The sequence below is a fragment of the Madurella fahalii genome, assembly GCF_045866475.1.
Source record: "Madurella fahalii IFM 68171 DNA, scaffold_6, whole genome shotgun sequence".
Classification (NCBI taxonomy): domain Eukaryota; kingdom Fungi; phylum Ascomycota; class Sordariomycetes; order Sordariales; genus Madurella; species Madurella fahalii.
The window spans coordinates 1,414,257-1,440,163 of NW_027263976.1; the positions used below are offsets into that span (position 1 = coordinate 1,414,257).

Sequence of the window (25,907 nt, forward strand, 5' to 3'; positions counted from 1 at the left end):
AACAGACGCACCGAGTCGATTGGTGCGAATGTGCGCTAAATCCGTCCCCCAGCGAGTGATGGCTCGCCCCTGCCGCCTGTAAGTGTGGGACTCCCAGCCCGCTTTCTTACCGATTGCAGAGGCGGCCAAAATGACATCAAAGTTGTTGCGCTTTCTCGTCGATGGCGACGACCGGCAGCTCTCCCGTCTCGTGCGATAGGCCGATAACCAATAGATCTCATTGGTGATGTCCATCTGCTCGCAAACAGGCCGCGTCCCAGTATGAGTATGACCTGGTGAAGATGCCACTGATAAGCTGGCTCGATTGGCTATGAACGGCGACGTGCGAAGTGACGACTCGATCACGTGGCCAGGTTCGCTGCTAGCTCCTTTAGTCTCTTCTTGCGGCTTGGGTACAGGTACGAAACCATCACTCTACGTTCAACTCTTAGCAGAAGTTGGGCTCTTTGGGTGCTTTGCTCGGTGCAGACTCCGGGCGATAAGGAGCAACCCACCTCCAGCGGCAGGTTTCATTATTTCAACCGTATCATCCTCTTCGTGCCTTCGGGTCCATCCGGACGGATTAATTGCGTCTCTGATCACAAGGTTAGGCGGCGAGCACTTTGCTCCGCAGCCCGAGCGTCTTCTGTAGAGGCATTCCACATCGCGGTATTTACGAAACATCAAAGTCACTTTTTACTATACACCCCGGGGTGAGACACAACTTCACCACCTCGTAGGATGAGTACCAGGTCCAGAACCCCATCACAGCCAGCATATGCGGCCAATACGCCACCCGACAGCCCTCCTCTCGTGAAGATAAATATCTTTGATAGACCTGGACGAAGCGGTCTGAGACGCTACTCTGCTATTGAACTATTAGGCTATGGTACGTTTGATAAACCCGGGAATCTGGGTACAGATCATGAAGTATTCATGTCGTTCTTCCCGTCCATTGCCAGTGATCTTGATAACCCTCAAACCAAAGGGCCCATCATGGCATTATCGATTAGTTTTGTTCCTGCTGCAAGAAGTTCTGGCGCCTGAGCATGCGCAAGCATTAGCTGAGCCTCAGGACAGTGACCTCCTTTGTGTGTATATATAACGCTCATTTTCTTTCTCTTCCTGAACCCAGGAGGCAACTGCTTCCTTTCTTTGATAAAACGCTCTGTCTTGAGCTTTTTTTTCTGCTCCCCTCTTGCGTCCTGCAGTGCCATGGCCCATGGCTCACATTGAATCAAAACGCATGCCGTATTTGAAATCAATCGATATATTTACCACACATGATACCGGCCTCGGTCTCTACTGGAGACCTCCTTGGCCGGGTGGGCAGAGCGCAGTTAAATGAGAGCGCAGGGCGAGTTGTTCCCTTCAATTTGTGTTGTAAGACCCCTGCCATTCAATGTGTTGTATTGGCCGATGAGCGGATGACGAGCCCGGGAGTAACCGTTTTGCGCGAATGTGACACCGCAATTGCCGTCTTCTGTTGCTCCTTCGCCGACGATTTTCAACCCTGTGGCCAGCATCGAGTAGGAAGAAAAAACCAGTCAATGTCTATAAGCTGATCAACTTGTAATCAACCATTTGAGTTTATCTCGCTCCCACCCTCCCTGGCCGACAAATGGCGCAGACACAGACTGTGACACGAGCACAGCAGTCCGCGCCTGAGTCTTTTGACCTCGGTGAACCTTCTGCAATCGAGCGCGATGTTGTCTTGCACGCATCGCTCATTGCCGACACGCAGGTTCCCGACGGAGGTTATGGCTGGGTAGTGGTCCTGGCAGGTGCCGTCCAGACATGGTGGTTTGTGGGAGCGGCCTACACCTGGGGTGTCATGCAAGCTGCCTTGGTCCAAAAAGGCTATGCATCTTCCACGTTGGCATTTGTGGGATCCTTGAGTCCGGCATGCATCGCCGTTCTCGCGATTCCCAACGCCAGCGTGGTCCAGCTTGTTGGCGCCAGGCTGAGTGGGCTTCTTGGAATCTTTCTTCTGGGCCTTGGAAGTATCCTGAGCAGTTTCGCCGTGGATAGCATTCCGGGGTTGTTCATCACCTGGGGTCTGGTCTGCGGCATTGGCACAAGTCTCTGTTTCATGGTAAGGCGTGGCACGGTGCATTGCATCCGAAGTACGTGCTGACACTTTAACCCAGGTTGTGTCTGTCATCCCGGCGCAGTACTTTAAAGCCAAGCGTGGAATCGCCAACGGCATCGTCTACGCTGGAGGCGGTGTGGGTGGGACTGTGATGAGCTTCATCCTCGATGCGCTGCTCCAAAGCGTCGGCATCGCGTGGACATTCCGAATCTTTGGCTTCATGGTTTTGGGGACTGGCTTGCCGACGGCCTACCTGATCAAAGAGCGGATTCCAATCCGGACAACTAGGTTTGTTGAGTGGTATGTTAGCAGATTCAATCATCCCTCTGATCCCCTGATGGTCTGCACTAACGACCCCGTTCTAGGCATCTCTTCAGAGACACCCGTTTTGTCCTCGTCTTCCTCATTGGCCTCATTGGGACGTTCCCGCTGTTCGTCCCCGTCTTCTTCCTGCCACTCTATACCAATTCCTTGGGCCTTCCATCCAGTGCTGGTGCCGGTCTGGTCGCCGCCTTCAACTTCTGCTCTACCATTGGCCGTCTTTCTTGTGGCTTTGCCTGTGATAAACTGGGGACCCTGAGCACATTATTCCTGACTCAACTGCTCAGCGCGCTGAGTCTTTTCATTATATGGCCGTTATCTAGCTCTATTGGGCCACTTATTGCATTTGTCGTTGTCAACGGCATCGCAAACGGAGGGTTCTTCTCGACGATGCCGACCGTTGTTGGCAATGTCTTTGGCTCGGCGCGGGTTTCCGTTGCGATGGGCATGATTGTAAGTGGCTGGTTGGGAGGCTATCTCCTGGTAAGTCATGCCTCACAGGGTTGAATCAGCAGAATTACGTTCTCATCAAACCATGCAGGGCGCTCCGATCGCGGGCTACATTCTCAGCGCATATGGTGGGGAGTCAAGTGGTATTGCTGCTTACCGTCCAGCTATATTTTATGCTGCGTCGATGGCTATGGCGGCCACCGTCCTAGCTGCCTCTGTGCGCCTGACCGTTGACAGAAGTCTGAAAAAGACGGTTTGAACGAGGGGGAAGCACAGCACCTGCTAGAACGCATTCCGGGATGGCCCGGGAGAACCGTAAGTTGTTAGAGACATAAGACGGCAGGTGAAGGTCTCGGCCGTGTTGGTTAAGGAAATTTAGTGCTAGGGTTATATACAACAATCCGACTTCCTTCTTACGGTACTACCATCTTTAAGCTCTCTTAAACTACTCAATACAGCGGTCAGCGGCTGTGTTTGGCCCCAGGTTGAGCAACGCCCAGACTGAGGACATCGAGAGACCTCTTTACTCACCCACAACTTACACTACAGGGACTCCGGGTTCCTTCCTATGGACAGTGTCCTCAACAAGTGGACAAACTCAACCTAGAGCTTCCGCTTATGTCTAGCTTGACCTAAATTCACAAACTGTCGCAGCCATTACACGCTCGGCAAAGGAGCTTCCGTGTCTCTACTGTAACGAACCACTTTCCAAAATGGGTAATCCTACGCCGATGCATCTTTAACGCATCACTCTCCCATTTTGCGCCGCAGCACCCTCGGTCCGATCATGGCTGTTGTTTTTATGGTAGAAGGTTGTCCAGTGAGCGATGCCATCGGCGACAGCGTCAGCTAGCTCGTCTATATCCGTTACGTTGACCTCAGCGGTGTCCTCGAAATCTAGAACAAATACCCGCATCCCCGACAAGATGATAGTTTCTGGGATTCTGATCTGCCGGTTCAACACCAAGCGCGAGAACCGCCTTTAGAGCTGGCTTCAACAGCTCCTTGATCCTCGACTGGCTGAGGTCCCGGACATGCTCTGCATAGAGAGATACGCTGCCGACATCAGATAAAATGAGAGCACGCGACCCATCACAGGCGCCTTCCCCATAGAAGACCGGGATGGCGTGTCCCTGGAGGGGTTCGAACTTCTGATATATGGTCTTTTCATTGTCGAATTCGGCGTCCCAGCTCGGCTTCAGCTTCTTGACTATGACGGTTGGAGGAAGGAATGGGCTGGGAAGAAAGGCTCGAATCCACCGCTGAGCTAATGAAGGAAGCCAGCCGGTGACCCAGCGAATGGCGGTATCTAAGCCAGTGCGGTTGATGTGCACACGGAGAATGTGGTTGTGGCGGCCCTCTGGATCGATGTAGGTGGCCGTTCCGGAAACATTGCTGTAACCAAGTCGGAACTAGATAATTCGTAAGCTTAAATGCATACCAAAGTGCCAAGAGGGCTATGAACCTTGTAGGGAAATTTATCATCCATGTCTAGCGTCCCGTGAGAACAGGCCCGCGCCCCCTCGCACAGGAAGCGCTTACAGCAATGAGTACTACCATAGGGTCCTTGCTCGATGAACACCCAAGTAATCCCGTGCAAGACACTGGATACTATACAGATTCCCGCAAGAAATGGCAGGACAGGTACCCAACTATTACCAACCTACTTGTCCAGACCTGCGTCCTGGTTAGTGGCTGCGTCACTGCCAAGTTTGACTCGTTTCAACCTTTACAGTATGACGACGAGCTTCGATTAAGTGAGCTAGCATATCCGCCTAATCGCCGAAGCTGGCGGCTTGCATCGGACGCCGACGCCGGGAACTGGTTCCATCATGAGATCTCCAACATCGTCATATCCGCCTGGGCAAAATATCCCAACCTTCTTCAGATCGCCGAAGCACCGGCATTGGCCGAGGTGAGAGTGGACGAGACAGTTGATGTCCTGTACTCTGTAACCCAGGAGAACAACACCATGCGGCTTCCGGTTGCGGCGGGCGAGTGGAAGCGGAACACGATCAATGCCAGGGAGTGGCAAATGGGAACCCTCAAATCTGTCACGCAGCAGAGACTCGGTCAAGAATTAAGGGGGTAACGAATAGCATTTCCATTGGGAGGCAAGTTTAACGGTCTATCAGATATGCCGATAAGTACGAGTGCCCCCAGATCTTCTGCTTCGACGGTTCGACCCTTCTCATGCTCCAGTTCCGTGCCGACTACAAGAGCAAGATCAAAGACGCGAAGTGCGAGGTTGATTGCTGGGTCATTCCGCGGGAGAATGAAGGAGGCTGCACCCTTCGGTATTGCCTCTATCGGCTCCTTGTCCAGGGTTTTCGAAAATGCCAGGGTTTGCGCTCCTATGAGGTGTGCCTCGGCGGCTTACGCCCTTCGTTCCGCCAGTTCTATTCCGGCCGTCTAGTCTGGAATACCGACGGCCGAGATTCTGGGTATCACCCACCGGGGTATGCCACGGTGATGGATAATAGTTGTGGGGCGTTCTATTGGACGCACAACGGAAATCACTGCCTGGATGGCGTGAACAGGGTTTGGGACACGCAGAGTTTCTGGCACTTAGTTCAACTCAATGAAGAAGTCGAGCAAGAGGGACAGCGTGTGGTTGACGAGGATATATACAATGCTTAACTTCGCTGAGGCAGAGGGTGGACAAACGTTAATCCAGGAACCTCAGCAATGCGTCTATTCATGACTGGTGCAGATACAATACCTGTGAGGCATAACAATGGTGATCAAGGATAACAGCGTCTTCAACTGGTTGGTTTGCGTCCTATAGCGGGATAAACACCCAGAACGGTGGAGTGTCTGGCATTCATGCGTGCACCCATGCTAACAAAGGCGCCCGTTTGGCGTGCACAAAGCCAAATTTCCTCCTTGGCCTTGCAGCTCCCAATATGGAAGGAGTTCGGCTGCTGTCTTCTTATGGTTGATGGCGAAGGTGAGGTGTCGGTTCCATCCCGATGTCCTGGGCTATTGCGGTTACAAGAAGAGACCGACTCCAAAAGTGTTTACACTAGCTGAGGTAGTAGATACTCTTGCGTGTAGTGTGCGGCTGGATATGAAGATTCCGTGTTGTGATACATTGGGTTTACATTCACCGAGAATGTGAGTTTGAGATCGCTTTCCCGGGATATTATGCTGAAGTTTGACCGTGAGCACGCAAAGAGAGCTCTGCCCAGTTATAGCTAGCTATGGTCCCCCATAACCCTAACCTGGGTTATAGCATCGGGTGGCTTTTAGATGCTTGCGATGAGACTCAAAAACACACGACGACGTAAATAGCGTTCGGTGGGGACGGTGTATCTATTAGATATGCTACCAATGGCCCCCACCCAGGCAGTCGAGACATCCTCTTTGACCGCGCTGCCATCAGGGGTTTCAACCGGTGGTTCTGACCTGCAGCCCGCCCTTGTCACGTTTGACTTGTATGTAAGACGCGCAGAGCGTTTGGCTGGTCTCTTAACCAAATCCCCTGTTCCTTTGCCAGCCATCACCACACCAAGCCCGCCCGCTCAATAGAACGACTCGACCATCGTCTCCTTCATACTAGTATTAATCGCACCCGGCGCTGCACCTTCACCAAGACGGAACACGCTCTCCATCACGCTGAGCTCGGTTGCCGTGGTGTCCAGGCCGGTGACGGCCATCCAGTCGTTAACCACCATGCCGCCGCCGATGACGTTGCTGCCGCGGTTCACGCTCCCTGCGACGAGGGGTACCTGTAGCAAGCTGCTCAGCTCGTCCTGGTCCTGGATGCTCGTCTTGGGGTGCACCAGGCCGCCCCGGTTGCTGAGCGCCATGTAGCTCCCCACCAACACGTTGTCAGCCACGGTCTGCCGGAATACCTCAACGCCCAGCACGTCGGCAATGATCTCCTCCGTCTCGCGCTCCAGGTCTGGGTGTACTAGCGCCGTGTGGTCGTTGGTGACGATCACGTTGCCCAGCGCCGACAGCCGCTCCTCAATGCGCTGGATCCTGATCTCGTCCGGTAAGCTGTTCCGTAGATGCTGCAGTTCTTGATCGGTTGTGCTTGTCGGCACGAGGAGGCCCTTGCGGTTTCTGATCGGGATGGGGCGCACGCGGATTAGTATCTCTTTGCGACTTTGGTGGTCCATATACTGGGAGGGGGAAAATCAACATACCCAGCAGTTAACCGCCCGATGATCCTCGTGCCCGCAATCGTTGTCCTGCAGATGGGAATGACATCCTGGAGCTCGGCTTCGAACACGCTGTAAAAGTTCTCGCTCGCGCCGATCGCCACCAGGGCGTATGAGTTTGTTAATGTCGAAAACACGCCAACCCTGTGGAGGTTGTACTGTTAGTCGTAGCCCAAACATCGATGTCTGCTTTCTATCCGATGGTTGCTGCCGCGGGGTCGACCCAGGCGGTGGGGCGGGGCAGTGTGCTTACTCGTTGGAGTTTTCAAATTGCGCTCGAACAGCCATGCTGCGGGAATCTCTGATGCTCGTCGCTTAAGCGTGTACTCGAAATAATGAGAGGAGAAACGACGACCGAGGTATGTCGCGCAGTTTAGCTTGTTTGCTTTTCGGCTCGTTTGTTTTGGATGACGATGTGGGAAAGAGAAAACGGCGGGCGGAGACTTATATGCAGTAAAACCCGGGTGGGGTCCTCTAGGTATGCATCTAAGTTTACCTGGCGTTCTGGTCCAGCTCAGGACGGCGCCCCGGCAGCCAGATCATTCTGGCCGCGTTCCTTTACGTTACATAGCACCCACTACTTTGCCTGCAAGTAAACCCATGCTGCGAATCTAGAAAGTTTAACTCACTTACCATGAATAAAACCTTAAAGTCTCCCCACCAATGCTCTAGGTTCCAACGATTCCGATTCTAACTCAAAGCCATTCACAATGTCTCAATTATTACTGTTTCTTCTACACCTATCTCACAAGAATAAGTTATCTCGACAATTGCCTGCCGTCTCAGAAAATCCTTTTTTTTTTTTTTTTTTTTTTTTTTTTTTTTTCTTTCTTAGAAAACTATGCCGCCGGCTTTTCTGCACCGGTGACTCAGCTAGCCAAGCAAGGCAAAGTATCCTGCAGCTTCGCCCCAGAACGGTGACTCAAGCTCCAACTGGCGCTTCTAAATTGACCGAATCATCATGATTCATCCGGCACACATCCATATCTACCGTGAAGAATGCCTATTCAGGTGATGCATGGTTCCGGCGAGGGCACATTCAGCCACTCGGATGCTTGCGATCGACACAGTTGGACATGGAGCATCATATGCTCGTCATTGGTGGGCAGTTTGAGCATCTCTCGTCGGGTACCTATGTACGTACATAGCACTTTGTGACCTGGTCCACCCAAGCGCCGTACTTGGCGAGCCTCACTGTCGGATGCACCCGTCTAACACCAGACAACACTAAACGCCTCAGAGGAATTATCTCACAAAATTCGAATCCCATGTGCTGTAACCCGGACCATGCGAGACCAATCCAACCAAAAACACCAACCCGTTGTGACCACGACACAGGAATGCACCGAGGCTCAACCGTTTCCCACCAACTCCATTCCCGGGTAGGGCAAAAACTCAGCCGTACTCCAAGGTCCAGCGTCCTGCATGGACTCAATGCATGTTGATGGTGATTGATCCCATTGATTCCTATACCGTCGTCGAACCCCAGCCAAGGAGAAGCACTCCAAAGTAGGTCGTCTGGGAAGGCTGGTTCCCCCATCCAGACCCAGATTCGGATCCGTTGCACCGGCTCTTAAGCCAGCTCAACAGCAGGGAAATACCGCGGCCCCGCAAACCCTTTTGCAATGACGGCCTGAATATCAATGTTCCTGTGCCTGTCCTGCTGGTCGTAATACGGACTCCACATCTTAAGGAGGATGAACCGCCCGCTCACGGGCGGGTCGAACCGAATCGTGCACTTGTTCTTGTCCTTCTCGATGAAGAAGTGCGCCAGTGGTGCCATGAGCTCGCCGCCGACGGCTCGCACTGCCTCCTGTGTCGCAATCTGCGACGCCTCCCGCGCTTCTTCCAGCGTCATGCCGCCACCGCCGGCGGCTACGCCCCTACTACCGCCGCCTTGGTCACCGCCGCTGATGCCGCCACGCCGTTGTGACACGCGGTAGGCTCGACTCGCAAGGTCGTCGTAGGGATAGAAATCCCGGCTTATGGTTTGTCGGCCCCACGAACTTTCGTCGGCATCTTCATCGCTACTCCCGTTCTCGAACGGTAGGGCGCCGATCCTATTCGGAGTCCGTCTGCGAGAAGACCGCCGCCGCTGGTCGTTGTCTGTATCGCTCTGATCGTCGCTGCACTCGGTAGTGATGTTGAAAGGGGGCGGCGAGACGGTGAATTCGGGAGGGATCTGGGCTGTCCGGTAGTTGTCGTCGTCGTCGTCATCATCATCGTCGTCGTCGTCCTCATCGTCGTCGTCGTCGTCGTCTTCGTCATCATCTTCCGCACCATACGGATATCCTCGGAGCGGCCGCGACTGGATTCGGGTGGCGGAATTTCCGTCTTCCTCGTGGTGGAAGATCACGGTGGCGCCGCGCCGCTGGCTGCGAGGCAGGTGCTGAATCTGATATTGCGCTGTGCGTGTGAGCAGCGCGTCTGACTCCATTGTCACAAACACCATCCCTTCACGGACCCTGTCGGTGGCAGTTAGCAGATAATCATGGAGATCAGCCAGGTGGTAAAACGTACGGGCATGAATAGTCTGATCCAGGGGCCTTGATGATCAGCTCCTTCAGGCTAAACACGGTCCCTCCCTGGTGCTTCAAAATGATGTTGCAGCGGTTCCCCTTGGTGCAATACACTGACGAATCGTTCTTGAGGATGTTCTCGGGAGGGTGTGTTTCCTCGTCCAAAAAGAGGCCCCCATCACAGCTCACAATCTCCATGGTCAGCTGGCCCGGCTCGACCTGGCCGTACCTGCCGTAGCGGAAGCCCGGGAAACTCGAGACGATCCTATCCGAGTCCAGCTTCCGGCGCTTGATACGACGGTTCTCTTCGGCCATGTCGCTAGATTGCGGCAGGACCGAGGGCATGCGGCGGGGGTTGAGCACACTATTGGTGGAATCCAGCAAGGCTCGGAGTTGCGAGTTGGGATCCTCCGGGTTTCGGTCTAGCTCGTCGAAAGTGGTGGGGATACGAAAGCTGGAGCGGTGCCTCTCCATGGGGCGGTCGCCGGGACGATAACGGCTAGAGCGGAACGCCGACCCCGCAGACGAAGCCACAGCCGACCGCACCCTCGCACCGTGCGATCGGAGAGGCGGGAGGGACGGGGGATTTGGCGAGATCACCGAGTTGCCGGCGTCGTTTGTTGGATGCGGATCCCGATTGAACCTTCGTCTCAGATCTCGGTCCGAATCAGAGGCCATGCTGCTCTCGGGATCGCCAAGGGTAGCAAGACGGCGCGGGCGGTCAAAGTCGTGGTATAAGACCTCTACGGCTCTGTATGTTCTGTACAACCTCTCGTAGGGATTCTCAGTGGACCAGTCATGGAGTAGGCGATCGATGGCCCTGATAGCACCTTCGGCGGCTTGGAAAGCTGCGAGACCGAATCGAGGGCTCGGGGAACGATTGTCGGACTGGAACGATATTAGTTAGAATCGAACGCAACCAAGCGAACATTTTCGGAACACCAGAAACGAAGAGCTCGGATAGCATGACGCACGGCAGCAAGGCAGCCGTAGTGTCTAGGTAGGCCGAGCTCAAGGGGGGTAGGGCCCAGCGAGCGTATCGCAGACAGGGGACGACTCACCATGAAGCGACCACGCCGCAGTCCGAAGGGGCCAAGCACTTGCGAAACAGCGGGCAAGAAGATTAAAACGGTTTCCGCCGTAGTACGGAAATGTTGGAAAGGTATACGGCGAGAAAGCTTTGGTGGAGAAGCGCCGACCGAAGTCGAGGGCGAATCGAGCGCAAGCTGAGTGTGCTGCGTTGAAGTTGGGGCTTGGGGCGAGGGAGCCCCAGCAGGGTCCGTTTAGTTACTCAGTGCTCTCGGGGGGGGGGGGGGGGGCCTTGTTAGGGTGTGCGGATGTTCGATTAATTGTTAACTAGATACTTCATTGCATGTTGTATCTCACCGCTGCGTGCACGTACTCCTTAAACACGCGTCACGCCAAGCGCCGTCCCGACACGGCGCGCCGGGCTGCATCTCCACAGGCCAGGATTCCAGGAACACACCCAACCAGCTTGTTAGTTTGCGCAGAACCGAGGATTGCACCGCTGCAACATCACCAAACTGCATCCGGGAACTGTCAGACTCGGGAGGGTCCGAGGGAGCCTCGTTTGCCTGTTTCTGAGGCAGCTGGCGAGGCAAAACAACATATCGTGTGCGCTTTCCACCGCCAGGTAAATACGACCGTCCCCTGGTTCCGGAAGGCCAAGGGTTGTTCTAAGTGCTCGAGCTGCACCTACGCGACAGAGCCACCATTCGCCGGTCGAGAGTCGAGATACCTTCTTCCGTTTGCCAAAGCAAACAACGACAAACCGCCGGAGCCGGAGCCGGAGAGCGCTCTCGGTTTCAAGCCGTCTCTTCTTCTTCCAGCCATAAATTTACCCCTCTCCGACTGCTACCCGTTTGCGACTTCTTTGGGATTATCTCGCCTCGGGCCCTGTCTCGAAGATGGAGGAGCGGCCTCAACTGCCAACCCCTCAGCCGGTCACTGTCCCCGTCATGGAAACCAACCTCAACGGCTCGGCCCCGGCGCCGCCCAGCAGCATCAGCGCCGGTAAGTAGCCCCCCGTCATTGTCAGCAGTAACCGTCCGTCACTAACCCCGCGTGCCAGATGAGATTGCCCTCTACGACCGGCAGATCCGCCTGTGGGGGATGAAAGCCCAGGAGAAGATCCGCAACGCCAACATCTTGCTCATCACCATGAAGGCCCTCGCCAACGAGATCGCCAAGAACCTCGTCCTGGCCGGCATCGGCTCCCTCACCATCCTCGACCCGGAACCCGTCACGGAAGCCGACTTTGGCGCCCAATTTTTCCTCTCGCCGGACGAAACACCCCTCGGCACGAACCGCGCCGCGGCCGCCAGCGCCGCCATCCAGCGCCTCAACCCGCGCGTGCGTGTCAACGTCGACACGGTCGACATCCGCCTCAAGCCGCCCTCGTTCTACGCCCCCTTCGACATCATCATCGCCACCGACCTCGACTCGGTCACGCTCAACTTCATCAACACGGCCACGCGGCTCAACAACCGCCCGTTCTACGCCGCCGGGTGCCACGGCATGTACGGCTTCCTCTTCGCGGACCTCATCGAGCACGACTTTGTCATCGAGCGCGCCAGGTCCAACATGCCGACCGCGTTAGGGCCGGAGACCAAGACGCGCGCGGTGCTGTCCGTGTCGCCCAAGCCGGGCGACGAGCGGAACACGGAGCTCATCACCAAGCGCGAACTCTACTCGACCTGGCTCCTGGCGTCGGGGGCCTCGCAGCTGCCGCCCGACATCCTGCGCTCCGCCCGCCGGCGCAAGGTGGTCACGCCGCTGCTCTCGTGCCTCCGCGCCCTCTGGGAGTTCACCGCCTCCGTCTCCCCGCTCAACCTGCCCCCCAACCCGGCCAACCACGCCGACCTCGCCGCCTTCACCCGCCTCTGCGGCGAGCAGCACAAGGCCCTCGGCCTCCCCGTCGAGACCCTCCGCAGCGAGGTCCTCCGGTCCTTCCTGCAGAACGTCGGCGCCGAGATCGCCCCCGTGGCCGCCGCTCTCGGCGGCCAGCTCGCCCAGGACGTCATCAACGTCCTGGGCCAGAGCCAGCAGCCCGTGCAGAACTTTGTCGTGTTCGACGGCGGGCTCATGGAGGGGAGCGTCTATGCGCTGCATCCCGAGGGGGAGTTGGGCCGGGGGCTGCTGCCGCTCTCCAACGGGCCCGGGGGCTTTGCCATTGCCGGCGCGGTGGATGCGGGCGTGGTAGGTGGCGATGGCGTGGTGGGCGAGGCGATGGTGCCTCCTTTGGCCGGTGCTGGGATGATGGTGTAAAGGGATACATCTCTCTCTCTTTTTCTCTCCCTCTCTCCCTCTCTTCTCAATCGGTCGGCCTACCTAACCTAACGGGTGGCGGAAGGTTAGGGGGTTGGTGGGGAAGTTTGGCATCGGTGGGAGTTGGAAGTTTCTTCTCCGTTTTCAAGATGTGGCTTTCACAACCGCCTTCTGTGGCCGTTGGGATGCCGGTGGAGTAATAGACCGGGCCGAGCGGGCTCGTGCGAAATCTAGGGATGACAGAATGCAGGGAAAATCGTGGCGTCCCTGCTGATAGACGGATGGATATCAAAGAGGTGCCACTGGCAAGCAATATGCGGATGTGGATAAAACTCTTCGACACTGGCTCGACGGTGATTTTTACGTTAAACACGGAATGAGGCTTTGTGGACTATCCAGATGTGTAGGAAGGCAATTTGACCAATGGTTCTTGCTAGAGAGATAAATCCTGCAGACAAAAGCATCCCTCCCCCTCGATTGATACCATTTTGCAAACGAGGCACTCGTCTTAGATGCCCGACTTGAGCTCTGTCTATGCTCTCTTCCCCTACCACTACCTTAAAATCCCAGTGGCATTCCTGTTTTCCATTCCCCTTCACTTCTTCTTTGGAGGTTGTAATGGTGGTAATGGGCTGGTATGTCGGACTTAAAAACTGAGAGGGTACTAGAGGCCCGGTTCCAATCCTCTGGTTTCCACATATTCACATACGCGGAGCACACAGCAGACTACCGCAGCGTTGACGAAGAAAATAGATTCGTTTCTCAATAAGCAGTGGACATATATGTACGTGGGAATTATCCGCATGAACCATGCTGGCCAACCGACCAACCAACCAACCCATGCAGTAGTAGTTCCCGGAGATGATTCCCCGTCCTCGGCAACCGCTGGCCGAAATACATCGTTGCAGTGTGTAGTGAACCCTAGGTAGCCGACCAATCGGCCATCTCCATGTCCATATTCTATGTTACTTTTCCCATTCCCCTTTCCCATGCCCCCATTCATGAACTTACCGTCCACTTTCCCCTTCTCGTCCGGGATGACCATACATCCTAAACGAGTGTCCAAGATATAAACGTGTCATGCCTCTGTTCGTTTCTCTTTCATGTCGCCAGTTTCCAGCCGCACCCGGGTACATGTTTGGGATCCTCCGACGACCCCGTAGGTTGTACAGACTCCTAGTGCGTGGAGCGCGACGGATACCGACAGTAATAGTTGTTTGTTGATGAAGGTGGCGGTTTGACCTCAGCAAGAGATGCCTTGGGTGCAGGCACCAACGGGCGTGTGGCTGCAGATTCATTCTCGTTTCTTTTTCCCCTCCATTCAGGATCGGTTTTCTCAAGGTGTGAGATCTCCTGCTCCACCAGCCTCTTCTCCGCTTTTCTCTCCCAGTTTCTTTCTAAGAGGAATGCCATCGACATCGTCGCCGGCACTCCTCTCCATTGCACCAGACCCGCCCTTCTTGGCCGTCTCAGCAGCTTTCACTTCCTGTACACTCGCACTCCCCGCAGCAGCGCCAGAAACAGGATCAGAAACGGGCCCCTTTACCTTCTTAACCTGATGCCCTTCATTCTTTCTCACACGTTCTTGGACGCGCTCGCTTACATTCCTATTGCTGGCATCGGCAACGCCTTCGTTCTACGAGGGTTTCTCGGAGCTGATGTTGATATTGGCGTCACCTTTGGAGGAGGTAGGTCTCGTCTTCCTAAGGTTGTTGTGCGTCCAACCGCGAATCTGAGTGGGGCCGTGCCGAGGAGGGGCTTCCACGGCGGTGTAATCTTTGATGCCCTCACGGTAGTCGAACGGCACGGTGCGCAGTTCCTGTCCGTTGGCCGAATATGAGAGCCGGTGGGGCGGGGTGGGCGCCGGTTCGAGCTTGCGATACTTGGCCGCTGGTGGCGGGTTGGTCGTCGACGAGGCAGAGGAACTGCCTGGTCGAGACCGCGGAGATGGGACCGCTGCTGGCGCAAGGGATGGCTGTGCTCCCTGTGAGAGGATGGGTGGTGGAGCCGTAACTGGCGCCGGTGCTAGCGGCGGGGCAATGGTCTGGTGGTATGGCGGAGGCGAGACCGAGTAGGGGCTCATTTGCCGCGTAGGTGCCGATGCCAACGGTGGGCCAGCGAGCGGAGGGGCTTGAAGAGGATTCCCGAGAGGCTGCTGCGGCATGACTGGTTGCATGTGTTGCATTGGCTCTTGCATGGAATATCCGTTATGGTAGGGGCGGCTGGGAGCGGGAGGATAATAGGCGCCGCTATTCGAGACCAGCATGTTGTGCTGCAGGGCCTGACTTCCTTGCGGCTCGGGGAGAGGGTCGTTCAGCAGATTCCGCATCGGTCGCAAGGCAGGAAGGGCTTTGGCTACTCCCGCATTGGAGAACGGGGTTCGGCTGCTCATAGATTGCGGCGGCTGGGCGGGTGCCAGAGGTGCTGGCGCTGGCGCAATGGCAACGTTTTGGTACTCCTGCAACGGCGGTCCAGCAGGAGCAGGCGCAGGCGCAGGTGCCGGAGCAAGAACAGGAGGATGGGGAGGAGGCGGAGGCGGAGGAGGAGGAGGAGGAGGAGGAGGAGGAGGAGGAGGAGGAGGAGGAGGAGGAGGAGGAGGAGGAGGAGGAGGAGGAGGAGGAGGAGGAGGAGGAGGAGGAGGAGGAGGATGGGGAGGAGGATAAGTGGGTGACTGCGGGTTCAAGGCCGTCCGGAGGAAGTCGTTGGCTCGTACAGGCTCGCTGGGCAACGGGGCCTCGTTCTGCCGGATGAAATGGGCCGGCTCCGGCGGAGGATATTCGGCTGGCCGGTGATACTCGGGCTGGCTGTAGTCGCCGACCACCATGCCGTTTGGCGGCTGGCTGTAGAGTAGCGGGTCAGCCGGGGGATTCGTCTCGACGGGTCGTATGCTTATGCGATCTAGTGCTGCGTCTGCTAAAAAGGAAAGACCAGTCGTGTCGGCCGCCTCAGGAACCGGGACACGGGAATCTTGTACAACGGGCGGAGACGGCTGCCGCGTCGGCGGGCTGTCGGTAAATACATCTCGGATCGCGTCGTAGGGCCGGGAGGGCTGGGAACGCTTCGCCGCTGCCAAGCGGGCCGACTCCTCTTCCGCTTCAGCGGCGTCCGCCGCACGGAGGATGTCCTCAACAGACTGGGCGAAACCGGCAACGTCTTCTTCTTGGGCAGGCTCGGGCGGGGGGGGTGTCGGCTCGGACCGGACGACCTGAGTAGGGTCTATGCCCCAGGCGGCCAGCTTGCTTGACCGGTTTTTCTCCAGCAGGGCCGGGCTTGGGGCAACGTCCTCTTCTGAGATGCCCTCCTGTTCACAAAACTGCCGCATGAGCTGGGCGACGTGCATCCTCTCCTCGACCTTCTCGGTCTCCCGATCTATCCGGGCGGCTTCTATGGTGCGCGAGGCATGAATCGGGTCGCCGTTGGGAGGGACGAGGACGACAGGTTTCCAACCGCTAACCAAGGGTTTTGGTGGCTCTTCCTCGTTGACGGAATTGGGCAGGAAGATTCCGAGGTTAGGGTGGAGATTGTGCTTCTTCACCAGCTCCTCATCCAATTCGCCGGCGGCCAGGGTCGAGTCCCATATGCCGACTCTGCGGTCAATGAACATGTAGTTTGAGCCGGGCTTGCCCAGGTACTTGCCCCGACGTTGCTTGGTGGCGCCTTTCAAGGCACAGTTGGTCGAATCGCGGAAGCCGATGTCTAGCTCGTCCCACTCGAAGATGTTGGGCACCATGATGCGGTTATTGGGGACGTCCATGCGAGTAGCCCGCCTGAATATGAGGCGGACGCCGTACTCGTCAGGAGCCGACGCACCGCGGGGAAGAGGGAGTTCGGGGCCGTCGGTAGGGCTTGGCTCGCCACTACTGCGAGGCTGATCCGCGGGCTCGGCGACGGGATCGTCAACAGGCTCCGTCGGCGGGGAGGGCGCGTTGGAAGCCGAGTCTGGGGTATTGACGCCGCTGTCCTCGAGAGCCTCGACGGCGCCGAGCAGACCAGCTGTGTGGCGGGCCATCTGGGGCACAGCTTCTTCGTCTTTGGCGGTCGCTGCGATCTTGGCAGCCGGCTGACCTCCGGGCTGGCCATCGGCCTTGCGCTTGGACGCCTCTAGAGGAAGCGTCTGCGGCTTGGTCATCAATCTGGAGACGCTGTCGCCGGGGAAGGGGACCTCGATGCCGTTGCTTGTCTGGTAAAAGACGCCCTGACAGTCCGCCTCTTCTTGCGATATCTCTTTGAAGAGATAGCCCTCGCCGCGCAGCGCCACCAGCTTTGAGAGAGTCAGTCGGGCCCGGGGTGAGAGCAAGAGGATTTGAACTTACATCAACGGGCAGGTTGCTGTCGTAGAGATACTCGAGAATAGCGATTTGTTGGAGAAGCTGGCCGTACCTGTCCTCACACATCTCGGCAATCCATTGCTGTTGAAAGTTTGTTAGCTGCGAGCCTCTCCAAAGGGCGGCAGCGTCGTCATGTGACGAGAGCAACTCGTTTTGGACTCACCGTGTAGGACCGGCTCACCAACTCGAACTCGGCGCGGTACACATGCTCAGCCATGTCGAGGCCGGTCCGGAGACGTGTGTCGCACTGCTTGATGGCGTCGTCGCGGCGCTCGCGAAGGAACTTCTGGGCAGTGGCATACTCGGGCACCTTCTCATAGGCGGTTGGGTCCTCGAGCAGCTCGTTGATGGAGCGGTCGGCAATCTCCTGGACTGCCGGCTTAACCGACTTGACCACGGCGGCGAAAGCCTGCTTGAGTTCCTGGACACGCTCGTGGGCAGCCTGAGCCTTGGCCGAGTCGTAGACTTTTTGGCGGCGTCCACGGCCGGCAGCGGCCTTTGGCTGTGCTGGTTTGGCAACTTTGGCAACCTTGGGCTTGGTCCTGGACCAGCGGCCCCGTCCTCGGCCTCTGCTGCTCGTAGTGGTAGTGGCTCGCACGGGGCTGGCCCGCTGGGCGAGCAGTACGTCCTCCGACATGGCGTCGTCGACGTCGGGGACATCGACCGCCTGGGAATTTTGTTGTTGGCTCATTTTGCTGCTGCTGTTGTGGCTGAGGCCGACCTTGGCGGTGCCGTTGACGGCGAGCGACGGCGGCAGAGCGCTGCTAGAGTCAAGGACGGTGTAAGTGGCATGTGCAGGCTCTACTTGCAGAGGGCTGCTGGCAATTTTCATGACCCTGATCCACCGAGGCACATGCAGGTCGGGGCGGGATGTGAAAGCGGGTGTTGAGAGGGAGGGCGGGTGATGGTGAAAATCGGGAAGCGGACGGTGCTTAGCACACGACCAAGACTAGCAAAAAACCCCCGGCCGCCGAGATGCAGAGCAGCAGCCCAGCCCAAACGGCCAGGAGCAGAAGGGGGACAGGCTGCAATCAAAACGATGCACTGTCCGGCGAGACCGAAGCGAAGGGACCCGGATTGTACACACCGGGTAGAGGGCCGTGGTGGGCGGTAAGAAGGGGGGGAGGGGGAAGGTTCAGATGTGAAAGAGACGACGGGGATTCGGCAGGCTCTGGCGGATTCGCAGACTGCATGCAGCGCGAATGAAGAAGAGCGAGAGGCAAGGCGACGGCGATATCCTCTCGTCACCCGCAAAAGAAATGATGCAAGAGACACAGAACAATAGACAGCTGCCAGGCGAGTTGGACAGCCGCTAGCATGCCCCAGCGCGCACCTATTGTGAGGTGATGGACTGACAACAATAGACGGCTCGGGCCTGATGCTGCTGCTTTTCCACAACCAGGGCACTCAAGGCCGGCAAGGCCAACTGGACCCCAATTGCCCACCCCGGCACGCTCAAACCGTGCAGCACCAGCCTTGGTTCCACTGAGGCTTAACCGAGTCCCCGACCAATCAGAGCGCCCAGACTCTTTCCAAAACAGGAACAGCCAAAAGTTACTAAGCCGCCGTCCTCATTCTGACTTTTGGCTACGTTTCGGAGCGCAAACCTCGTCGGATAAGACAGCCATGACGGCATCGAACCAATTGTTTTGGGCTCATGCTCCTCTCATCTAAAGAAATAGCTGCTTCGCCGTCCCATTGATCCCTTCTCCGGGAATGCCGCGGCGCGTGCCCGAGCCGTGTTTGTGCGAAGGAGAGGCCAAGTCAGCACAGTGTCAGTGCTTTCTGGCTGATGAGGCATGGCGGAGCCCTGTGGTCCCCTTTCATGCGTCTCTCGATTGGCTGCCTGGGGTCCCGAAGCCCTCCTGTGATGCATACATGGACATTATTGTCAGGGTGCCGAATACCTACACTTGGGTGGGACTTTGGGGCTGTTTGCCATGAACAATTCTATGCCGGCTCCAGATCTTTGATCGCTCATTGGGGATCTCCACTAGCGCTCTAGCCTCCACTGCTACAGCTGGGGGCATCTTGCATCCCAGGCTGACTGGCGCACCATGTTCTCGGCGCCTCGCTCGCATCTCGGCTGCAACGAGTGCGCAGACGGATTACCTTTGCTGTGATCTGGGGTCGCTGGGATCGCGCACTGTGGGGCCGATCGTTGAACGTCGTAACCTGGCGACGACTCGAGAAGACATTAAGGCACAAAGCACAAAGCGGCAAAAGGAAGGACCATAAGAGGAAGAGTGAAACCAAGAGACGGGAGAGGAGAAGCTAGGAGGGTACAAGTCCGGAACCCCGGGAATCTGGGCATCTCTCTGGTACCAAATTCATGACAATTCATCTTCAGGCTCGGTGCGGAGCTCAAACAGGCAATCCACAGTGCTTCCGGAGCCGGCTTGGCGCTACCTTGACAAGTCCACCTGGCCAGTGCGACACGCCCCCACTTGCGCGTGCTTCGTGACCCCACATGCCCGACGGTTGGAACCGAGCGATGCGGGAACTAATTTTTTGGGCGGTAAGAGTTTCCGGCCGTCCGGACGAACGCGGCCATCCGCCGCCGTCGAACCCGCCGCCACTGCCTGTTGCCGAGTCCCTCCTCCGACGTCACTGCCCGGGCCCAATTTTTTTTCTTCGTCTTTTTGGCCGTCGTCAACCTTAATTACAAGAGATATATTAGGGTTCTATTACTTATTTGCCCATGGCTAAACGGCGTGGCCTGCTACATCATGCCGCCAAAGCAGTCAAGCAGCAGAAAAAGACCGCCGCTGGGTCCAAGTCCAACAAGCCCGGAGCAAACAATGGGCCGGCAGCTAAGAAGCAAAGGCTGAGTAGCGGTGCCAGTGACATTGACAACAAGAAGAAGCCATCGCAGCAGCAACAACAACAACAACAACCACAGCAGCGTCAGCAAAACCCCACCATCCCCTTCCACCCCTCCGAGCCGATCCTCCTCATTGGCGAAGCCGACCTCTCCTTTGCCGCCTCTCTCATAACCCACCACCACTGCACCAACGTGACCGCCACCGTCCTCGAAAAAGACTTTGCCGAGCTCTCGTCCAAATACCCGCACGTCTCGGCCAACATCTCCGTGATCGAATCTCCACTACACGATCCACGACAACAACGACAACAGCAGCAGCAACAGCAGCAGCCCCGTAGGAACAACCGCCTCGTCTACGGCGTTGACGCCCGCAAATTAACACCCTTCATCGGCAGCGGCAGCGGCAGCGGCGGCAGCAGCACAAAACCCTCTCGAGGCACCATGAAGCGCATCATCTTCAACTTCCCGCACGTCGGGGGCAAGTCGACCGACGTGAACCGGCAGGTGCGGCACAACCAGGAGCTGCTGGTCGACTTCTTCGGGCGCGCGCAGCTCGCCCTCTCCCCCGAGCGCGGCGCCTCCGTCGTCGTCACCCTCTTCGAGGGCGAGCCCTACACGCTGTGGAACATCCGGGACCTGGCCCGCCACGCCGGGCTCGAGGTCGCCACCAGCTTCCGCTTCGTGCCCGCCGCCTACCCGGGCTACGCCCACGCCCGCACCCTCGGCGTGGTCAGGAACCGCAAGGGCGAGATCGCCAGGGCCGCGTGGAAGGGGGAGGAGAGGGCGGCCAGGAGTTATGTGTTTGTGCGCAAGGGGGAGGCGGAGGAGGCGTTAGCTGGGGTTTTCTTTCAGGGTGGGAAAGGGAGTGTGGGGGGGAAGAGGAAGAGGAAGAGGAAGACGGGTGGAGGCGCGGAGGGGAGTAGTAGTGAGGATGAGGATGAGGATGAGAATGGGGATGGGGATGAGAATAAGAAGGAAGAAGAGGAAGAAGAGGAAGAAGAGGAAGAAGAGGAAGAAGATAATGATGCGGAGCGGGACTGGGGCGATGATGGGGTTGAAAATCAGGCCGAGGAAGTGCGGAGAGGGGAGTGGAGCGAGGATGAGCCGGACGAGCACAACCATCAGTCGAGCGACGGGGATTGAAGGCGTGATTGAGCGAGGTATTCGCCAGCATCACGAGAGCCGTCTGCTGCGTACCGCCGGCAGAGCTCGGCTTGTCCAGCCTTAACTAGTTTACGGCCGGATGCGTCTCGAAAGACCCGAGGACCCTTCCAAAATAGCTTCGAAGCACACGCCCGATGTTCGCCCCGATGATGCTCCCAGCACTTCATCTGGTCCAACTCCACGCCTGACATCAAGCCCCTTGTGCGCCGTACGAGCAAGCGACTTGCCTCTGTGGTTGTCGAATTCCCAGGCTATGGCGACATAGTCAAACCATCCACGGCGCTTTCCTCTGGGCGGGAAGGCGAAAGCCGAAGCTGTCCCTCAACCCAACCGTTACTGCGTCGACGTCGCCTCTCTCTGGTTGCAGGTTGCAGTGGCGAGCTTGGTAGAGCCTGGTCACGATCTGGAAACACGTGCGCCGAAGTGAAGGATCTCGGCCGTATCGGAAACCTGATATCTACCCGACATGACCTGACGATTCAGTTGCCCGTTTCGTGACGTTGGCCTCTAGTTACGAGCTCCCTGGCTACACAGATCATGCCCATCTAGATATCATCGCCGTTTTCTAGATTCGAGGGTACCTCGATCAGGGATCAAGCTCTAGGCGCTCGTGCGACGGTGATGGCCTCAATAGCTCGCGATCTTCGCGGCCAGGGCTGGCTCGCAACAATAAGCCAACAAAGCTGGCGTCCAATCACCGAGATTCTCGCCGTTTCACCGGTGTTGAGGCCCACCAACTGGTCGAGTTACCATCGTATCCAGGACTCGGCGGTGCTGGTCGGGGAAAGCGGCGATGTAACAATTAAGCAGCAGCGAGTAGTGGGACAGATGGAACCCGATCAGCCACGTTTGAAGAGGTGCCTCGTCGTACTGCATGGCTAGATATGCAGTCGATCGATCACGCTGTCTTGACCAGGACTCCCCTGCCTCACCGTCTTGGAGATACAACTTGGATACCTCCAGTACCAACGTCCGGGGATACAGAACCCCCCTTGGCACAGTGTATATGCAAAGCAAGCCTTAGCCCCCCAATCTACCGACATCTCATGCAAACACCAGCACCCCTACACCCCTGTCTTGCGCCCCCTACGATTTCCCCCTCCTCGAGCTAGCCAGCCAGAAGAAGCCCGCCTTTCCCCGTCACCCGACCGGACCTCAACACCCCGCTGCCCCCGGGTCCAAGACATACATCTGCTTGCTTCACATGCTGCCGTGGCAGAATGCGAGTCTGGCGCGTGTTGGTTCTCTAGCGTCCGGTCTTTCAAAGATCCACGCTCTGCATGATGTCCAGGGCGAGACCGGCCTTAGATGTCGTGTTACCCTTCCATTCCGGTGCAAGTGACGGATGTCAAAGGTGGGCAAACATCGTGACGACGAACCCCCTGCTTCCCGGCTAGGGGATCTACTGGTACGGATTCGTTCAGCTGGTCCGCCGCACTCATGTTTTACTCACCCCAACCTCTTCCGCCAAATATTCCACTACAGACCTCCCTAGAGGGCATGTGACGGAGTGGTGGATCACAGTTTGCCCCCTTTGCGCATCGAGTGCTTTCTAAATGACAGGAACGACGTGCTCCCATAGGCCGGATATCAAGACGCCACTGCTATCCGAAGCAGTCCAGAACAAACCCGCAATGAGGATAGCCCTCCAGACTAGCACATCGTCAATGACGTTGCGGTGTTCCGGTTCGATTCCTTGGCTGTCCTGGCTGTGTACGTGTCCTCCGAAGAGCCCGCGGCGCTGCACGCAGCATCGTAAGCGTCGTGCAAGCTTCCGGTAACGCTTTGTGGCCTCTCCAACGATGCGCTCGCAATGTGCGGGTCAAGGACGCTACGTCCACCCAGGATGCATTTCGTTTGTGTCCGGTGTTGGGCAAGAAACGATCTCCTGCCGTTTGAGAACTCTTTCTCAGGAAGCTCGTCTCAAAAGGAAAGCAAAAAGAAAGAAAGAAGAGGCACCGAGCGTCTGGAGCGTCTCTAAGTGACGGGGACGATTACACATCACTGTACTTTGTCCAAAGCCAAGGTAGTCCACTGTCAAAGGCACGGTGTCTTCCCAATGTTGTCGGGAACATGGTATCCGACATAGCCTCCGGAAATGGCCCTTTTCGGCATCCAGGAGTGCGCTCGCCGTGTGGAAAAGCGTGCGGGCTAGGCAAACCCTAGTGGCGGTTCCCTCGCCGCACTCCATCTCCGGCCAGTTGTCTGGTTGCTGTATCTAGGTAAGGAGCATGACACAGATGAACCGCCTCCATATCGGATGTAGAGGCGCCGGCCGTGTCTGAAATGCTTCAAAAGTCACGCAAGATATATCCTGCGAATGTTCGAACAGTTCAGCAGCGAGCATGCCAGATAAGCCCGTACTCGTCTTCGGCGGATGGCATATACAAGCTACCCATTTCTGTTGCGACCACAGCGGTATCCGGTAGCCGCACTAACAAGGTGATATAGCGTAATTCGATCAGTGGCAGGGAGAGCCCAGGCGAGTTCAAGGCCGTCGCTGTCGGGCTCGGGCCGTGTGCCGGTGTCCCTGGCAGCGATAGCGGCAGCCAGTTTGCGGCCACCGACAATACCTTCTGACCACAAGATAGTCTGATGCAACCAAATGTAGGGTCCGCACAAGCAGCTCCGCCTTATGGCTGCCGTAGCGAGATAAGGCGCCAACGATGCCCAGTGTCGGATACTGACGGAAATCGAACTGGAAGCCGTCGCCCAAGATGATAGGGTATGACGACTGGTGCATATCGCTGACTTGGAACGAATGGGCGCCGGCGCCGTCGGCCATGGCGACAATGAGACCAACTCGGGGTAGGCGGGGACTGCTAGGAAGTCGACAGGTAGGTACTCAGCCACGATCGTCTCGAGGTCGGCAAAGTTTGGACCGATCAGGTCATGCAGGCCGGTGTGCCCGATGAATCGGAGCCATGTCGCGGCACGGAGCTCGCCCTGGACCTTGTTGGCGACCGGGTTCCGAATTTCCTCTCCAGCTTTCTCCTTGCGTTTACGTCGGGCCTCTTTCCGGACCATTTCCAAAGACGTAATCGGCCCTGAGAATTGGAGTCGTGGCAACAGAGAGCCGGTTCAGCTCGTGCCGGTTCCATTTTCTCCTTGTTCTCGGAAGCCAGCGTCCGGTAGCACGGCTGTTGGACGTGCGATAGCCGGGGTCAGTCGCCTGAATGGCTTGATAGAAGGTGATAGTGGCGGTAGGGCGGCGAGGCGGCGAGGATGTCGGTGGGTACAGTAAAGGCAAATGTGATGAGATCCCAGTTGAACTCGGCGCTTTCCGCGATTGCCTGGTTTATGAGCGTCTGTAACATATGCAAGAGACATGCATTGCATTCTGGTTTGCAAGGCTGAACCGAACTAGTACATTGAAAGAGACGCGGGATTCAGTTGACAGTTGCTAGCAGACCAACACACACACACACACACACACATACACACACTCACTCACCCACCCACTCACTCACTCACTCACTTTTATACTTGCTACACTAGGGACATTTTCAGGAAGTATATAAACGCAAGAAACTGCTAGTACAGATTGATTAAATGGGAAGTTTGCTCTGGCATTATTTTTGCTCCGACCCTGAGATGCGAAGAGATACAGTTAACGAGTATGTGGGGCTTGGGGCCGAGACCGCCGTGACGAGCCCGGCTTACACGACATATGTATGATCCATTAGCAGTCCCCTACAGCACACCTCGAAACATTTCCCTCTCTGGGTTCCCAAAGCTCGGCGTGTGTGCGCCACCTGCAAATGGAGCTTAGCAACTTACAGTAGAAACGACAGCAAACGCCGAAAAGGGCATACTTGCCGATATCTACGTGTCGGTTCTCCCTCCGCTCCCACAGCAGCCGACCGTCTACTAGGGGACATAGCTCGGGCCCGAAAGGGGCTGGCCAGGTACAAACTCACCAGTGTGAAGGGCACTCTATCTTCGGCCCGAAAAACCTCTGGCTGCTGCCCGGTTGTGGCACCTTTGGGCCGTGCTACTAGCACACAAGACGCGGGTGAGAGAAACGGTGGACAGCAAAAGCGAGAGCGAATCTTTGCTTGACACCACCTTCAACCCCCCTCGGCCTCCCCCCCCCTTCTCCCTCCCCACAAATCCCAAAAGAGAAGTCAACCCCGAAACTGAGTACAGGCAAACACGATTTTCTGTTACCCTCGAAACACTTCTGCAGGCAGAACTGACCTATGGTCAGCAGACTATCTCCGTGACAAACACACCTCAGCCCCGCCTGCATCGTTCTCCTTTACCCACGTACACCCACGTACACTATCTGAGCATGTACGTAACCGTGGCGGGAGCTAAGGCCACAATGGCTGTACCTAGCACCCAGAAACGGCCAGTGGGGATACACTTCAGGTAATCCGCCAAGCCCGCGCCCCCCCCTTTTTTTTTGTATTTTTCTCATTTCTTTGGTAAGTCAGCTGCGACAAATAAATCAACATTTCCATACCACAACGCACTAATAGAACTACGTAACGCTCACTGATTCAAAGCTAAACTAAGCTAAGCTACGTTAAAGTGTTCTAGTTACTACTACTAGAGGCCACCACAGAATAGAAGGGGAGAAAAGATACAGGTCCACTTTCGCCACCTCATTTTTCCCTTGGGTAGGCCTCCCTGAACTATGTTGTAGCAATCAAACTTGTTCAAATCCCCGGGTAATACCTAGACTCTCAAGAGTAGATAATGCAGTCCCACTGTTGCCTGACCGACTGCAAATATGTGTGTGTGTGTGTTTTAACGTTGTTAGATCCG

The 25,907-nt window shown here is 56.6% G+C and overlaps 8 protein-coding genes across 8 annotated transcripts; 4 read left to right on the forward strand and 4 right to left on the reverse strand.

The window, feature by feature from the left end:
* Positions 1-1,600: 1,600 nt before the first annotated feature.
* Positions 1,601-3,101, forward strand: MFIFM68171_10451 (uncharacterized protein; the record flags this gene model as incomplete). The annotated part of the gene is made up of 4 exons (XM_071065870.1): positions 1,601-2,074; positions 2,130-2,371; positions 2,437-2,875; positions 2,934-3,101. The coding sequence occupies 4 exons, from the start codon at positions 1,601-1,603 to the stop codon at positions 3,099-3,101; spliced, it is 1,323 nt and encodes a 440-aa protein (XP_070921971.1).
* Positions 3,102-4,388: 1,287 nt separating this feature from the next.
* MFIFM68171_10452 (uncharacterized protein) lies at positions 4,389-5,482 on the forward strand (the record flags this gene model as incomplete). The annotated part of the gene is made up of 2 exons (XM_071065871.1): positions 4,389-4,930; positions 4,978-5,482. 2 exons carry the CDS (start codon positions 4,389-4,391, stop codon positions 5,480-5,482), a joined length of 1,047 nt encoding a protein of 348 aa, XP_070921972.1.
* An 884-nt stretch (positions 5,483-6,366) lies between these two features.
* TIF6 (Eukaryotic translation initiation factor 6) lies at positions 6,367-7,299 on the reverse strand (the record flags this gene model as incomplete). Its single annotated transcript, XM_071065872.1, has 3 exons — positions 6,367-6,913; positions 6,997-7,155; positions 7,265-7,299. 3 exons carry the CDS (start codon positions 7,297-7,299, stop codon positions 6,367-6,369), a joined length of 741 nt encoding a protein of 246 aa, XP_070921973.1.
* Positions 7,300-8,584: 1,285 nt separating this feature from the next.
* MFIFM68171_10454 (uncharacterized protein) lies at positions 8,585-10,208 on the reverse strand (the record flags this gene model as incomplete). Its single annotated transcript, XM_071065873.1, has 2 exons — positions 8,585-9,476; positions 9,532-10,208. The coding sequence occupies 2 exons, from the start codon at positions 10,206-10,208 to the stop codon at positions 8,585-8,587; spliced, it is 1,569 nt and encodes a 522-aa protein (XP_070921974.1).
* Positions 10,209-11,458: 1,250 nt separating this feature from the next.
* On the forward strand, positions 11,459-12,818 carry AOS1 (E1 ubiquitin-activating protein aos1; the record flags this gene model as incomplete). The annotated part of the gene is made up of 2 exons (XM_071065874.1): positions 11,459-11,564; positions 11,623-12,818. 2 exons carry the CDS (start codon positions 11,459-11,461, stop codon positions 12,816-12,818), a joined length of 1,302 nt encoding a protein of 433 aa, XP_070921975.1.
* A 1,636-nt stretch (positions 12,819-14,454) lies between these two features.
* On the reverse strand, positions 14,455-17,978 carry MFIFM68171_10456 (uncharacterized protein; the record flags this gene model as incomplete). The annotated part of the gene is made up of 3 exons (XM_071065875.1): positions 14,455-17,079; positions 17,132-17,227; positions 17,310-17,978. 3 exons carry the CDS (start codon positions 17,976-17,978, stop codon positions 14,455-14,457), a joined length of 3,390 nt encoding a protein of 1,129 aa, XP_070921976.1.
* Positions 17,979-19,847: 1,869 nt separating this feature from the next.
* MFIFM68171_10457 (uncharacterized protein) lies at positions 19,848-21,113 on the forward strand (the record flags this gene model as incomplete). Its single annotated transcript, XM_071065876.1, has 1 exon — positions 19,848-21,113. The coding sequence occupies one exon, from the start codon at positions 19,848-19,850 to the stop codon at positions 21,111-21,113; it is 1,266 nt and encodes a 421-aa protein (XP_070921977.1).
* A 1,573-nt stretch (positions 21,114-22,686) lies between these two features.
* On the reverse strand, positions 22,687-24,161 carry MFIFM68171_10458 (uncharacterized protein; the record flags this gene model as incomplete). Its single annotated transcript, XM_071065877.1, has 2 exons — positions 22,687-22,875; positions 23,574-24,161. The coding sequence occupies 2 exons, from the start codon at positions 24,159-24,161 to the stop codon at positions 22,687-22,689; spliced, it is 777 nt and encodes a 258-aa protein (XP_070921978.1).
* Between the last annotated feature and the right edge of the window lie 1,746 nt (positions 24,162-25,907).